This window comes from Bemisia tabaci, chromosome 6 (assembly GCF_918797505.1).
Source record: "Bemisia tabaci chromosome 6, PGI_BMITA_v3".
In the NCBI taxonomy this organism is placed as follows: Eukaryota; Metazoa; Arthropoda; class Insecta; order Hemiptera; family Aleyrodidae; genus Bemisia; species Bemisia tabaci.
Window position 1 is genome coordinate 53,463,941 of NC_092798.1, and position 14,971 is coordinate 53,478,911.

The 14,971-nt window shown below is 41.3% G+C and overlaps 1 protein-coding gene across 4 annotated transcripts in view; it reads left to right on the top strand.

The window, feature by feature from the left end:
• Nucleotides 1-14,971, top strand: part of LOC109042004 (uncharacterized) — a 349,059-nt gene that overhangs the window by 285,149 nt on the left and 48,939 nt on the right. For all 4 annotated transcript variants that reach the window (XM_019058538.2, XM_019058540.2, XM_072301973.1 and 1 more), the window contains exon 3: nt 5,106-5,305. In XM_019058538.2, coding sequence (XP_018914083.2) covers nt 5,106-5,305 — 200 coding nt within the window. The remainder of the gene's footprint in view (nt 1-5,105; nt 5,306-14,971) is intronic.

Genomic DNA, 14,971 nt, shown 5'->3' on the forward strand with positions numbered 1-14,971 from the left:
GCATTTTTATATCTGAAAGTGTAGGTATTGGTTTTTTGTATAATTGTTTTTTTGGATTGCTGGAAAAGTAACGCATACTTCTATAATTTAGGACTGAGTCAGGGAAATATAAGGTTCGTTAAATAGTAAATATTCCTAGTACCGTGTGACACTATTGTTAACGAAAAGTTTTTGCAACTTGTCAAAGAGGTTGTTGAATGATCTTCGAATAACTTTTAATGAGCTAGAGGTAATGGTTCTATCTGCAGCTCGTGGACTTCTGTACGATATTGTCCAGAATCATCTAAATTTTCAAAAAGTGTCCGCTTGTTCGATACCCAATTTGCTCATTCATGCATACAAGGAGAAGCGCATGAAAGCTTTAGCAGACATTTTGGAGATGAATCAAGAATTAGATGAAGAATTTATGACTTAAATCACGGCACCTTAATCACGGGATGACCTTAATTACGGCAACTATTTATTGTCCATGAGATGCAGATGGTTCCATTTCCCTAGCTCATCAAAAGGTATTCGAAGATCAATTTCATCAGCCACCCGTACGAACCACGTTTCTAGTGACCCGTACTTGCTTCGCACGTATGAAACATACAATCAGAGAAAACAGAATTCATCTTACAATAATCAATAATCAGTAGGACATGAATCGTTGCGATGTATAATACGACATTATAATGCGGCATTACTATTGTAATTCATTTTAATGTTTAGGGGCATTATAAATCATTATTGCCACGTCGGAATGAAATGTTGTAGACTGAATTGAAAAGCATGTTGGCAAAATTTATTATAAAAATAGTATAACATGTAGGTACATAACATAAAGGTAATACAAATTAAATGATTAGAGCGTGTATATTTCATTACATTATAGGTATATTACAATCATTTTTGTCATTGTTGGAAATTTTGATAGTTTGAATTTTGATAGTTGATAGTTGATAGTTTGAGAGTTGAAAATTTGGTTATTTTATTTAGTTAAGGTGATTCGATAGACGCCATATTTTGTGTCAGAATGGCATGGGACATATCCCATCAATTGGTTCCATTTTTTCATTTACTCATCATTTTTCTCCAATTTTAAGTTTCGCAATTCTGTTTTCAGGAGACTAAAGCACTCACTTATCAATTTGTATATTTATATTGAGTTAAGGGTAGAGACGTATTCCTCACCGGAATTGAGGAATGGAGGTGTTACAGTAAATAACAAGAGAAGAATCCGCTACGCTCTCGGAATTACTCAGTGTGAAAATTGCTTCGGACGTAATTCGATTTCTTTTCGAATTCCAGCCAAAATTGAGCTGTGACTTGCAGTAGGGATTTTCAACCATTTCAGCTCACGTGAAATTTTTGTAGGAATACGATGGTGCAGCTGCGGGCTGATTGTTGAAATGTATAGACAAAGCTATAGACAAAGAATATATAGAGGTTATGGAGCGATCCTATTGGTTGAAATGGTTGGTTCCTATAGGCCAAGGAAGAAAATGATGGACGAACTTTAGGGTCTCTCGTGGGTTGCTAGTAGTTATCCTATTATCTACCTCCTTTGTCCATTGTAACCACTCGCTTCCACGTATAGGATCCCTCAGTATCCTTTTGGTATTCTTTGTCTATAGGTTTGTCTACCAATTTCAACCATCAGCCCGCTGGTGTTTTTCTAAAGTCAACCCCCCGGCAGCCAGTATCGGAGGAACAGAATTACTTCTTACACGGAGACAAATTTCTTATTTGCGGATTAATAGGAATTCTTCATGGTACCCTCATTGATGTTAAAGTTTTTCCATGCGTTAATTCAAGCTTCCCGCTCCTGAAAAACCAAAGTCTGCTTAAATTGAATCGCTCACTAAACATTACCGCGACAGTCTTGACAGTATGAAAATACGACAGCCTCAATCTCCTAGTTTCGGCTTAGCTATGGAAGCCGTTGCAGCGTCGCGCGTTTTTTCCACTGTAAACAGCACAGGGTGGGAAAGGAACACTGCTTGATTGCTTCTCAGCCCTAAACCGATAGGTTTGGGATGTAAAAAAGTCAAGTAACGTCAATTATAGGCTACCCGTCTTGTGTCTCCGACGCGAAACTTTTTTCCCGTGATAATTAATTTCCCGATGTTTTTAGGTGATGGTGGCTTCTAGAGCAAGTTGGCAATTGAGTCAGCTAGGAGCGTGAGGGCTCTCGACACTCATCACGGGAGTATGGCTGGTGGGCGGGCGGGAGGGGGGCTGGTAAGGGGTGGTGGGGGTCGGGGGGGGGGGGGTAAGGGGTGGTGAGGGTCGGGGGTTGATCGATGATCCGGAACTGCTGATCGTTGCGATGTCGGTGTCACTCGGCATCTTGGAATGCTTCGAGTGGCTCCGGATCCGACTGTCGCGCACCTCCACCAAATCGCCCCGAAAATCCACCAGTGATGCTCCCATCTTTTCGAAATTAGCAGAAATTCCAGAGATGAACTTTAAGGAATGGAGAATTTGCACGCAAATTTTCTATTGCTTCATCTGAAAGTGCTTAAACAGCTGATTTCACAATATTTTTTTATACTTTTTTTCTAATATGGGAAATAGTACAAAAATGAATTTAAAAGTGAGGAAATGCACCGCCTTCTGACGTCATCTGGCGGCATTTCCCATTTAAACACACGTATTGTAGCAAATTAGATCATTTTGTCATATCTTCTCTAATAACTGTTCAATTCCTGAACCAAAAGGTATTCTCGTGTTCAGTTCACTCAGCAGTTTCCACTCAAACACAAAATTCATCAAATGTCAGAACCTGCAAATTCTCTATTGGACCTATAGGTGGTCGAGCAAAAAATTTGTTCGAACGACTCCCCGTTAAACTGTGCATGATCAGCGTTACAAGCTCTCGGAAAACTGGAAAACTCCATGGAAAGTCAGGGGATTTTACCCAACTCTGGAAATTCATGAAATTTTGCTGCAGGACCTGGCAATTTTTCTCTTTATCTAATATATCGTATTTTTAATTACAAGGGTTTTCGCGCCTGAAGTTTTCGTGAAAAGCATTTTAATAGGAAATCATGCGGCAAAAAAAGAAAAATCACCAAGTCAGGGAATTTTATGGTCATAAGCTCGAGGAGTCAAATTATTTTAAAAATCTAGAGAACTTGACACTCAGATACTTATCAAAAAGACTCGTAGAAATCACTCGTGACTAGGATGAACAAAATTGACCTTTAACTTTTAAAAAAGTGATTCATTAGTTTTCTACTAGACAATATAGCAAAGTGTGTGATATCTTCCATGCCTAATTGATTATGTTACGATGTGTTTTTATAACATTAAAACACATTTCAGGAGCAGTTGGTAGGGAAATGTGCCAATATGCACAGAACATAAAGAGATACCGTGTCTTCTCATGCCCATCGCTTGTTTGAGAATAGGGTGTATAGTACATGTATTTCGCAGTCTTGGCGGAATTACTACGTTTATTTGAATTAGACTCGTCAAATTTTGAAAGAAATGGGGAAAAACTATTTTGGCGAAAGTTTTGAGGAAAATATGATTTGTTGGAGGTGGGAGTTGTCTAAAACAGCAGACCCTATGTTTTACGTTTAAAAAAAACTTCCAACGTTGCGTGGCCTCCTCGTCGCAACAAAGATTTTCGCTGTCAGAAAATCGACTGGAAAATGTTTTCAAACGACGATGAATGCGGGTTTCGGCAGGACTTGGCAAACGCCGGTGGCGGCATGAGTTCGCTGTTGCAAGATAGTTCTAAAAATGAGCACTTCTCTCAATTGAAACCCCCTTTTATGGCAGAATCTGTGAACCTTGCGCCAGTTTCCTGTTGGCCCGGATCGGATGGGTCGGGGCGCCAAGACGGGAGTTTTTCAGTGGGACGCTGAAAAATGACGGGGGGCAAACTACTCGGCGAGTTGACACCCCCGCTCGCCCTTCCGCCCCCTCCGCACCCCGGATGTCCCCGAGGGGGATGATTTAGCGCGGGGTTGGCCGCGCTCAGTTTTTATCGGTCCTCGCGCGCCGAGGAAATTCACTCGCGACTCGGTCGCTTCTCGCACGTTAGAGCGCATCTCGATCTCTTGGTGAGCCCTGTCGTCCGTATAACTCCACCGTTTCCGGGATTCACGTCCAGATGGAGCTACGCCCTTGCGTCGGAGGAGCCACGATTTGTGAGATCAACTGTCCGAGCCGAGCAGGGATATTTATCTTTTTAAACTCTTCTTTAATACACAAGTCCGTGTCCGCGTGTCCGGCTCCTTACATTTCATCAACGCCCCAAAGTTATGTCTTCCTTAAAAATGTTGCCTTTTTCCGCCAATCTTCAATCACGAGTCGTCGCTTACATCCCGCGCTTCCGCCGAAAACGCGTCCGTCGAGCATTTATAACAAATTTCTCAGCCTCCGGGAAAATAGGGAAAACCTGCAATAGAATCTTTTTGATTGGCCGGCCAAATCATGATCATTACATTGCCCTCTGTTGAAGTCCACAGAAACAAAGAGAATTTTAAAGCTCTACAGTAGACTATCGCTTTTTAAGTTTTGTATGACTGAATAGTCCAAGCGCTCAATTCTCAATTGAATACGGAGGGAGATTCCTGATTTCTTTTGATTTTTCTTTCTATGTGTACCGGACGAGATGGCATTCTCGTCCATCAAAATTTCACGCCTCAGGGCACGTTGAACTTATCGGAGCATGGATGTGTACTAACCATGTGCTGTGTCAAAGCTTGCGACTAAGGCCAAAGTTAACCCAACCTAGAGTCCCTTTATACTGGGAGTCAAGACAACACCCCTCATGGAGTCACAAACGGGAATAAAGATTACAGAAATTGCCTTTCTCCGTTCCTTCTTTCATTCCGTTTGTTCCTTGTCGAACCCGAAATTCCTCGGTCCATTCCAGATTATAATCTTTGCAATTGGTGAAAATGTAATCTTTATTCCCGTTTGTGACACTGTGAAGGCCTAAAATCCGGTTAACCAATCAGAAATGGATTCGCATTGTCTTGACTCTCAGTATAAAGGGACTCTAACCCAACCTAGAGAGAGCTCCAGATCTTAATTAAAAAAAAAAAAAAAAAAAAAAAAAAAAAAAATTGAATTGAATTGAATTGGTTTTGTATGTTGTGTTGCAGATAATTCTCCGGAGATGCGGCGTGGGAAGATCTCCGACTCGAACTGGGCGTTGATCGAGGCGCTGGAGTCGGCGTGCCCGTGCTCCCGGACGGGGCGCTTCCTCACGATGCACAAGCGACGCCGGAAACGACTGACCAGCCGCAGCCTCAGCCAGGACCACCCGGCCCTCCTCGACGACATCCACCACGGATCCGTCCAGGTAAACATCCAAACACATTTTCCAAACACCCACCGCCTTCCATTTCTTGTCTATGCAATATCCACATCCGCCAACTACGAATAGTCCTATCCAGAAATGAAGGTCTTGCATGTGCGAGTAATTTGCCATTTGACTATTGATTCTCATGTAAAAGCTCGCGAGAAACACGATACTCCCACTGGTTTTCCCTGAAATGAATTCCCAAGCTCAAAAAAAGCTCTCAAAGTTGAGGGCGTAATGGAGGGGATATCCCTCGCTATCCTGAGGGTCCACCTCTACATCAAGACAAACTCTCCATGTAAAGGTAGGGAGCAAATACACTGACAGGGCTGCCACTTTATTTGGGGACTCCAAAACCGAAAACGCGGCAACCCTGCTAATGTATTTGCTCCCTATCTTTGCATGGAGAGTTTGTCTTGATGTAGACGTGGACTCTCAGGATAGCGTTGGGTATCCCCTCCATTGCAGCCTCAACTGTCAACAATTTTGAAGGAAACTCGATTTCGAAAATTTGACGCTTATTACTGCTCTCTTCGCTATCACGGCAGTACAGGTAACATCGCACAAGAACCATGTTGGGTTTTCACGAAAAAAGTGCGAAATTCTCTCTTTAGCGCGCAATCTGCGTAGTCGGTAACACGCTTTTTCAAAACCGCGTCTGCGATAGTTTTTCTCAGTGGCCGGCAATCAGGTTTGCCTAGAGACAGAGACTCTCGCTATTCAGATCGTTGGAGGCAGTGTACAAAGGAGGTCTCTAATAAATAAATTGACTAACAGCAACCCACGAGACACCGTAAAGTTAGTACATCATTTTCCCCTTTAGTCTATAATGATCACCCGTTTCAACTGATAGGATGGCTCTATTCAGCAGTCGTCTTCTTTGTCTATCGATTTGTCTATCAATTTCAATTATGAGCCGGCAGTTATCGGTTGAAGGTCTCAATTACTTTCTCAGGTATCTTTAAATTGCAACGCACTTATATGTTTATTTAGGATGTAAGTATGGACGTTGCTTCAGAGTCTTGTCGAAACGTAGCGACGCGACGCGACGGTGCGACAGGTAAAAAGGGCGGCTGCCCGGAGAGCGGGAGGCAGAGGATGCTGGAAATAGATGATGCTATTAAGTTACTAATACATCAAACGGATGCTACCTCTTTGAGTGATCGAAAAACACGCCTACTCTAATTCAGTTGCCATGGAGCCTGCCTTTGACGAGCCCGAACACGGGGAATATTCATCAAGCCTCGAATAATTCCGCAGTCGCACCAATCATCGCGGATGTTTAATTAAACTTTCTGCTGTTTGTAGTTCCATTAACTTGATTAACCCAAGCAGCGGCAGCCCCGCCGCGGCCCAGCTGTTCCCGTGATGAAAACGCGCCAATTACCAAATGCACTCAACCGTAACGCTTCAAGTATGCGCTGAGATTGCAGGCGCATCGAGCCTCCGAATCGGGAATATTCAACAATGTACGCTCTCCGCGTCCCATTCACTGCCTCGGGGAGGAGAAACTATGGAAATTTGGGCAAAGAAAGAGGGCTCTTTAGTATATTACGTGAATTATCATCGTCCAACTTGATTGCGAAGCTCTTCATCCACTATGCGAGGGTGTCTACGGGTCCGGGAAAAATTAAAAGTTTACAAATACTCAAGATCCTCATGATTGGTCTGGAATTTGACTGCATTTTGCAATAAGGTAGTAAAAACTCTGGCTCGTGGATAAAAACTCCTATCTGCATAGGGATGCTAATGGCACATCTCTCGTCTCTGAAATGAGCCAGAGATTGTAGTTCCTAATTGCCAAAAGTGGTCCGATTGTAAGATGAGTTGAGGATTCAACTGTAAGCGTTGATATTTCTTCAATGAGTTGAATATGAATATTTCAAACATGTTCAGCGTATTTTGCATGATTTTTTGATATGGAAACACAGCTCCAAGTCTTTAAATGCTTCTCTGTCTAGTGGTCCACTTTGAGTCCCTAAAATGGCAGGTATAAGTTCTTTCACCTTCGAACTAGTTTTTCCTGACCTACAAATCAGATAGTTGTAGCCCCAGTCTGATCAGGCACTTCCGTGTGTTTTTTTTTTGTCGAAGTTTCCGTGAAATTTTGCTCTGAGCAGGAATGTTAAGAATTCAATTTTGAGTTTTTCGACTCTAAGGTGCCTTTTCCTGTTGATTGTCAGAACTAATGCCGATTTTTTTGTTTTGTTTTGGAAATGCAAACGACATGAAATAGAGGAGGGAAAAATTCAAGATTTCTTTAAACTTGAGGGTACTATAATAGAATTTTCCGTTGGAGCACGTGGAAAACCACAACGCCACGGGTCGAGACCTTAATTCTGCCGTTCTAAGGAAGAACGCCGTATGAACATTCGAGAGCTGCCAAATTTCTTTAGATATAATATTTATTTTTGAGTAAAATTATGGATATTTTTTCTTGAAATTTTCAAACACTTTAGATCTAAGTACAAAGGAAATTTGGCCTAAGATTTTACCCAAGAAATTGGCAGAAAAATATTCAAAAATTTTCCTGAAAATGAGTGATTCGCCAGGGTAAATTTGGCAATGCCTGAAGGCTCATACGGCGCTCTTCCTTAGCACGGCAGAATTCAATTCAGGTTAGGTCAGAAAGGCCCATCCTTATTTTCATCAATTGGTACTATCTTGTATAAAATGATGCTACAAAGGTTTTCCAAATTCTCGGAAAAGGCCACCCCGGGCCTTCTTCTCTCCAGACCCTTTTCTTCGTGTGTAGGTCATAAGCATTTCTCTCCCCCCCCCCCCCCGTTTTCCCTCCATAATCATCCCCCTCCATTCAAATTTGTGTGTAGGGCAACCCGCACATTTTCAATTCCCCTCGAATGTTTCCTCGTACGTGTTCCTTATCTTATCGAAAGGCTGATGATGCTATTCTCGGGCTAAGTCTGAACTTAAGCCTCTTTATCACGGCTAAACTGTTTATACCGGTTCAGAAAATAGACGATGATGTTTTTTTCGTCGTCCACCTCAATCCAGCGTTGCCGCCTTTCGAAAAAGTGTAACGCCTCGGAATTCATCGAAAAGCATGAGCATTTTCGCGCCTCGTCTGACAACTGTAGCAGTCCTGCCGTTGCCATACCTCAAAGTTGAATGTTTCGTAATAAATCTGACGTTCTCAGCAACAAGAGATCAACTCCTGTGGAAATCCTATGCACATTCGTTGTTCTTGCCTAGTAGGATCGTGAGAAAGTGTAGTGGAGTACGATCTTTCAGATACGGCTGTTTTTCTGATTTTGTATGGTCAGATCATTCGTAGCCGTTGTTAGTGGCAAAGAATAGGTTACCTAATATGTGTCAATAACTCCTGATTCGTGAAACTTTTCTGCCTTTTCGCCAGCTCACAATCAGTTTTTGATTGCGACGAACGCAATATTTACATTGATCAAGTTCACCGCTTCAGTGTTGTGTCGTCCTAGCTCTGATTAATTTCCAACAGAAGGGAACATAAGTTTGAAAAATCTGAACATTTTCTTCCTAAGACTGCCAGTCTGTTATAACTTTTGTTGAATTTTTTACTCTTTATAAAGTTTTTAAATTTTATTATGGTCGACCGGTTGGCCGAAGTAAACGCTAAAATTTTGAATGGTGCGATGGAAACTCGTTCCTCTGTAAGTTTGCAAACAATCTGCAATCGTTGAACTGAATATTCGACTCATGAATCTCTTTCACCAGCTTGCTTGTGGCGATCCGCCTTTTTCATGTATGGTCAAAGTTCCTCTTTCCTATATTTTTAACAAGTGGTCGTGAACTGATAGCCCGAAGTATTTTCCTATAAAAAATCGCTCAAGTGCGCTACAATTTTTCAACAGTAAATGTCTGTTTTTCATCTCTACATTTCCAGAATAAACTCGTTTCTCATTACTTCTCCAGTATTGCGATTTATATTTTACGTGAAAACTTCAAAATAGGTGTATTAAGAATTTATTCTCGTAGAAGCGAACGACATTGGTTTCCAGCAAACGCTGTTACGATATCGTGTGGCAACTTTATTTTTGAAATTCGTCTTTGAAACTAAACTATTTTTTTAATAGTGCTAACTCTTCTAGTGAATGACATTAAACTCAAATTATCTTCATTTAAACGTCACCTCTAAAGGAAAAAAATCTCTCGGTAAACAAGGTGTTTAGAATAAGTTGGCGAGAAAGTTCATAAATAAAACGTGTGTGATTCAATCTCATCTTGCATTGTGATTGGCCCATTTTAATCAAAACTCGAATACGTGCAGCACAGAACTTCCAATATCAAAATCAACGCTACGCTCCAACCGATCTGCACCGCCCCTTCAAATTTCAGAGTAGGCCAGACACGCTCCGCTAAGCAGGAATAGTTATCTACCTAGCACGGCGCGGCACCAGGACGTTGAAGCATTCAAATAACCTTCTCTGCCATTCAATCATATTTGAACCTAACCCTGTTGTGTACATTTTTGAACTTCAAGTCTTTTGAAGTTCCAAATCCTAACTGTTTTGTGGATCATTTTCAAATTTATATTCACACTAAGATTTCTACCAGGTTTATTTATTTCCACCTCTGTATCGTATTTTAAACTATTTTAGACTTGAGGTTTTTGAAAGGAAGGTTCTCGTTTCCTTGGGAAACCGAAAGTTTTAACCCGCATTTAGTGTCACACCTGATACATTTTTCAAACTTCAAATTGAAAGTTTTTCCCGCCACCACGTTGAGTTGGAAACAACCGTCGCAAATGTTTTAAAACTGAAGATCGAAAAACAATTTTTCCACCAACACGTTATCAGAATCAAACTCTTTCAAACTCGAGATCGAAAGTCCTCTTCTCCACCATCACGTAGAATCGGCCCAAGCGTCTTAAACTTTTTAAACTGCAAATTCAAAAGCATATATCCGTGCTCTGGCCGTCAAGTGCAGCATAAAATCCAGCCCCATCTGACGAGTCGAAATCAAGGATGTTCTCACCAGAAGCCATGACCTCAACCTTCATCTTGTGTCTGATGATCCTGGACTTGGCACCCTCTGCCGTGTCCCTCTGCTGCCCGTCCCTGTCGGCCTCCTGCCCGCTGAGCGTGCCGGCGGCGCTGACCCAATGCTGCTCGTACGGCAAGTGCAACGCCTTCTGCTGCGACTGCGAGGCCGAGTGCCGGGTGTCCGGCTGCAACTACGCCCTCGCCGAGTCCAGCTACACCGTCGAGGTGGACCCCAAGACGATCATCTCGGACCTGCGCGACTGCCGCTCGGCGGACGGCGCCGCCTGCACCCGCTCCTTCCCGGTCGTGCGCGCCTTCCACGAGTCGGACCCGGCCTCGCTCCCGGCACCGGTGCTCCAGCTTATCGCCGCTGAGCTGGACAAGAAGGACACGGTGGCCGGCGTCACGACGACCAATCTGAGGATCCCGTGCGACGTGGCGTCCGGCGACCAGGCCTGGATCTCGCAGAACCCCGAGTTCGCCGTCCTCTCGGGGGTCTACGTCTACCAGTGCTGCCAGGGCAACGGGACGTGTCGTGTCGAGAGTCGGAAGGAGTTCAGGTTCCGCAAGCCGCGCGTCGATTCCAACGGGTTCAATGTCGGGAGTTGGGCCTGCGAGTCCGTCGACGAGAGCGATTTCGCCGGCAGAAGAGCCGGCTTCGATTCCTGGACCGCTCTTCTTGTTTTGTTTTTCGCTGCTCTTTGCGTCGTTTTGCTCTTCCGCGATTTCCGCAAGGTCGAGGATAGGCATCGCGGATATTTTGTTATTTAGAGCGGCTCACTCCTCGTCCCAATGCATATCGCAGCGAGTCCATGGGAGGTGCCGATTCTTCCAAGTTGGCTACACTCTTATTCTCCATTTAAATGTACGCTAAACAATCGTTTCTAGGTGAAACTCTTCTTGCCTATAACCGATATATTCGATGGATTTAAATGGAGTATTGACAGTGTTGCTAACTGTCTGGAATGGCCACTGTCAAAGGCCACCGGGGAAGGTCGGACATAATGTGGAAATTTTAAAAACTCTAACCTTCATCCTTACAAACCGTAGTGTCGCGTAGTGGTTCTATCGGTTTCCTGTTAAATTGCCTTCAGGGGTATCCCTTAAACTTTACAAAGTGACGAAACTTTCCAGTTCTAGTTGTAAATTTCGTGTGCGACCTCTTACCATGACTTGCTATGTGTGCGTCGCGCAGACTGTGCCATTTCAGATAATGATTTCTCTCTTCCATCAGCTGTTAAAATGGATCTTCAGCTTTTGACTCTGTCTATCGCCATCACTTCTTTTGTAGATTTTAGTCATTGTGCTATTTTTTTATTATCGAAATGTCAGTGTGTGGATCACTTCTAAAGAAATCTTCGTAAAAAAAATCGACCTCCAAAGCCTTAAAATAAAATTGCATTAAATTGCGAAGTACCTACCTGTCAATATTAATTGGACTACATTTTGCAATTTGGAACTATAAATTCTAGCCCGGTTTAAAAACAACGTATGTGCCATTAGTTTCCCTATTCAAATCAGTGTTTTTCCAGAAGAGTCAAAATTTATAATTCCAAATTGCAAAATGCAGTCCAATTATCGATTAAAAACAATAATTCTGCCCAAATTTCAAGGTTTTGAAATTGGGTTTTTACAAAATAAATATCCCTCAGTGGTCGAGTCAGAGACTGGCATCTTGATATTTCCAAAATGATCCTCCCTACCAATGTAGAAAAATCTATTGATCCCATCATGAATACGTTGCGTTCGAAAGGAGGAGTCGCTCTTAAAAGTTCAACTTAAACTTACGGTTGTCTTTTGTTGAAAACAAAATTTGTATTTGTCATTGCAGTTGCATGCTAAGTCACCAACACGAGAAAATTGGAAAATTTCCATTCCTCGAAAATATGTTCTCTATTAAGGCGTAAAGCAATTTTGAAAATTTGAATATGTACACAATTTTCCTGAAAAAACGCCTCATTTGATCGAAGAACGCCGTAAAATAAAACCTACTCTCTCTATAATCCCCATAATTCATCGTAGAGCCCCATTCTTAAAATTCATCGCACATAAATGCACTTAGTGAAGCTACATATTTAGTAAATGGATAAAAAAGTTTATTAACAAAGAGTCAACTTAAGTCGCAGTTTGTCTGCCATTTTTCGCTTCATTGTAACAAATTCATTTTTCAAAAGTTGAATTTTTCCTCTAATTTCAAAAACAATATTTGCATTTGGATTTTTTGTAAAACTTGGTGAAATAAATACCCGATTTGTTCACAAGCTTTGTTCCATTTATGTGAATAGCACGTTCCATATTCGTAAACGTTCACTTGATTTGAGCTTCATACGATAACTTTGATTCGAAAAGAACGTTTCTACGAGACAATGTGAAGTCTCGTTTTATAACGAAGGTCGTGGTGTGTCTTGCGCAGAAAATTATCTTCAAGCCTTTTTTCTTCTCGTGAGATGAGCGAAGTAGCACGTTACACCAAGAAAATGTGCTGAGCTAAGACAGAGCAGAGGTAGCTTAACTGCATTGTTGTCACTTGAGGCTAACATAACATATAAGCCTTCCTCTCAAGCTCCATTCCTACATTTCACTTTTTTTAAAGCAAGAAAGAAAGCAAAAAAAAAACCTCTTTAAGTTTCAGTTTTTTGGAAATTTTTTCCATTTGTATTTTATGTGTATTTGATCTAGACTTTATGATTGAATTGCCTTCTATAAAGCCTCGCCACAGGACGTAGAGGAGCGGCTGGAATTTTCCCCCTTTTTGGGGAGGGGAAGGGGGGGTGATGATGCAAATGATCACGTGAGATTATACCATTAATCAATTAGTACGATAGGTACAACAAACTATTTTGAATAGCCGATGTAAACAAACAAGTTGTATATATTTCGGTTGTAGGAAAAAAATACTAATTCTTATAATCTAATCATTGTTACCACAGTTTTATTAATGATAGATGAAATTGTGTGGAATAAACTATTTCATACATCCAGGCTGTCCTTGTTAAGCCAAATTTAATAGGTATAATAATACAAAATTACAAGAAATTAGTATGATAGAGCTCACTGAAAAAAACAATTCTTGGGGTATTATTATGACCTATAAAGCGTTGCCTCTTGTCAACAAAATTTGGATTTTCTGATTTAAATCCGTGCGAATTTAATGCAAAGTCAATTATTTTGAGATAAAGAAACCTTCTTTTGTTATCGTTTTGGTAACTTAACGGTAACAAAACGACGCTTTTTTAACTAATAAAAACTGATGTTGAAAAAACCAAATTTGATTGACAAGAAACGACGCTTTAAGTCAAAATAATATCTCCAGAAAAATTTCCCTCAGTACTTTGAAAAACAAAAGCAAGGAGAAAGCAATACTTCCTCTTACCCTAGGGGAGCGAGAAAGTAAGAACGCCTCTTGCGGTTACGACGCACGGTTGAAATTTTTTTGTTACAATGGAATGTTGGAAAATCAGCGGCTATTTTCATTTTCCGACATCTTGTCGGTAGTTTTTATTAATTTTTTAAGAAAGTTCATCGACACAAATTTAGCTAATTCCTTCGGACATCACGGTGCGTAAAAGCATTTTACTCAGCTGTATCACTCGTCAGCTACACATGTCTTTCGTCCAGGTTCTCATGTTAAACTCTCATTGGAGCAGTTTATAGGTCCACTCACATCCAGTGACGATTTTTTTAGTTAGTGACACTATTTTTTCTCCTTTTAAGTACAGTATGAACAGTCAGCAAACTTGTAAGTTTCGCCATTGGGTCAACCCATGAGAGTGACACAGCAATCTAGACAACTAAAATACCTGTGACGAATCTAGAAGTATCGCAATATTAGTTTGCAAACACGTCATCCTCATCACATTTTTTCTAAAACTTTCTTCTCGACCTTGCTGTATTAATTCTGAGGATTCTAGTCACCTTTTTCTCGCAAGTAAGTGAGTTAGTGTGGATGGTTGAAATGAGAAACTCTCAATAAGAGGCATCAAAGATTATAAAATTGCCAATATCATAAAAAATGAGATGGCGTGTGAAAAGTGTGTCCTTTGTCGCACGATGTTTTAACAGAACAAAGGCGGTGCCAGTTTTAAGGAAATAAGTATTATTTTCAAGTGAGCTGCTGTAAAATCTGCCGACTTGGCCAGTAAGGATCTGAACGTGGGACCTGGCGCAAATTCTATCGTCGCGGGCATATCTTAAGCATTCATCATCTTCGCGATAAAACTAAAAGCGGGAGCACTCGGAGTAGTGCGTCTAGTCCACCATCAGTCCACAGGATTCTTTACTCACCTGTACCACCTTTTTTCCCGTGCTTCGTCCATTCAGCCTGAATTCTCGTCTTTGTTTTTAATCTTAACTCTTCTGTGACGTCAAATCGACGCTTTTTGGTGATCCGTTCAAGTGCGATTAGTTGCGATATCTTCAGTGAATGACAAGAATTTTACAGTGGTTGCATCTTGCAATTTGATATCGGAATCCACTTTGCATTTATTCTATCGGAGAGAAAATAAATAAACCGATAATTTTGTAAGATGCGTAGGTTTATAATGCGTACTCGCTGAGGAAACTTTATGTCACCAAATACCTGGGCAAATATCGTCTCAACTTTTTGCAATTTTTTGTACCTCAATTGCAAAATCTTAATGTATAAATAAATAAATATCGAGAGTGATCGGAACATTCTTCGAGCTTG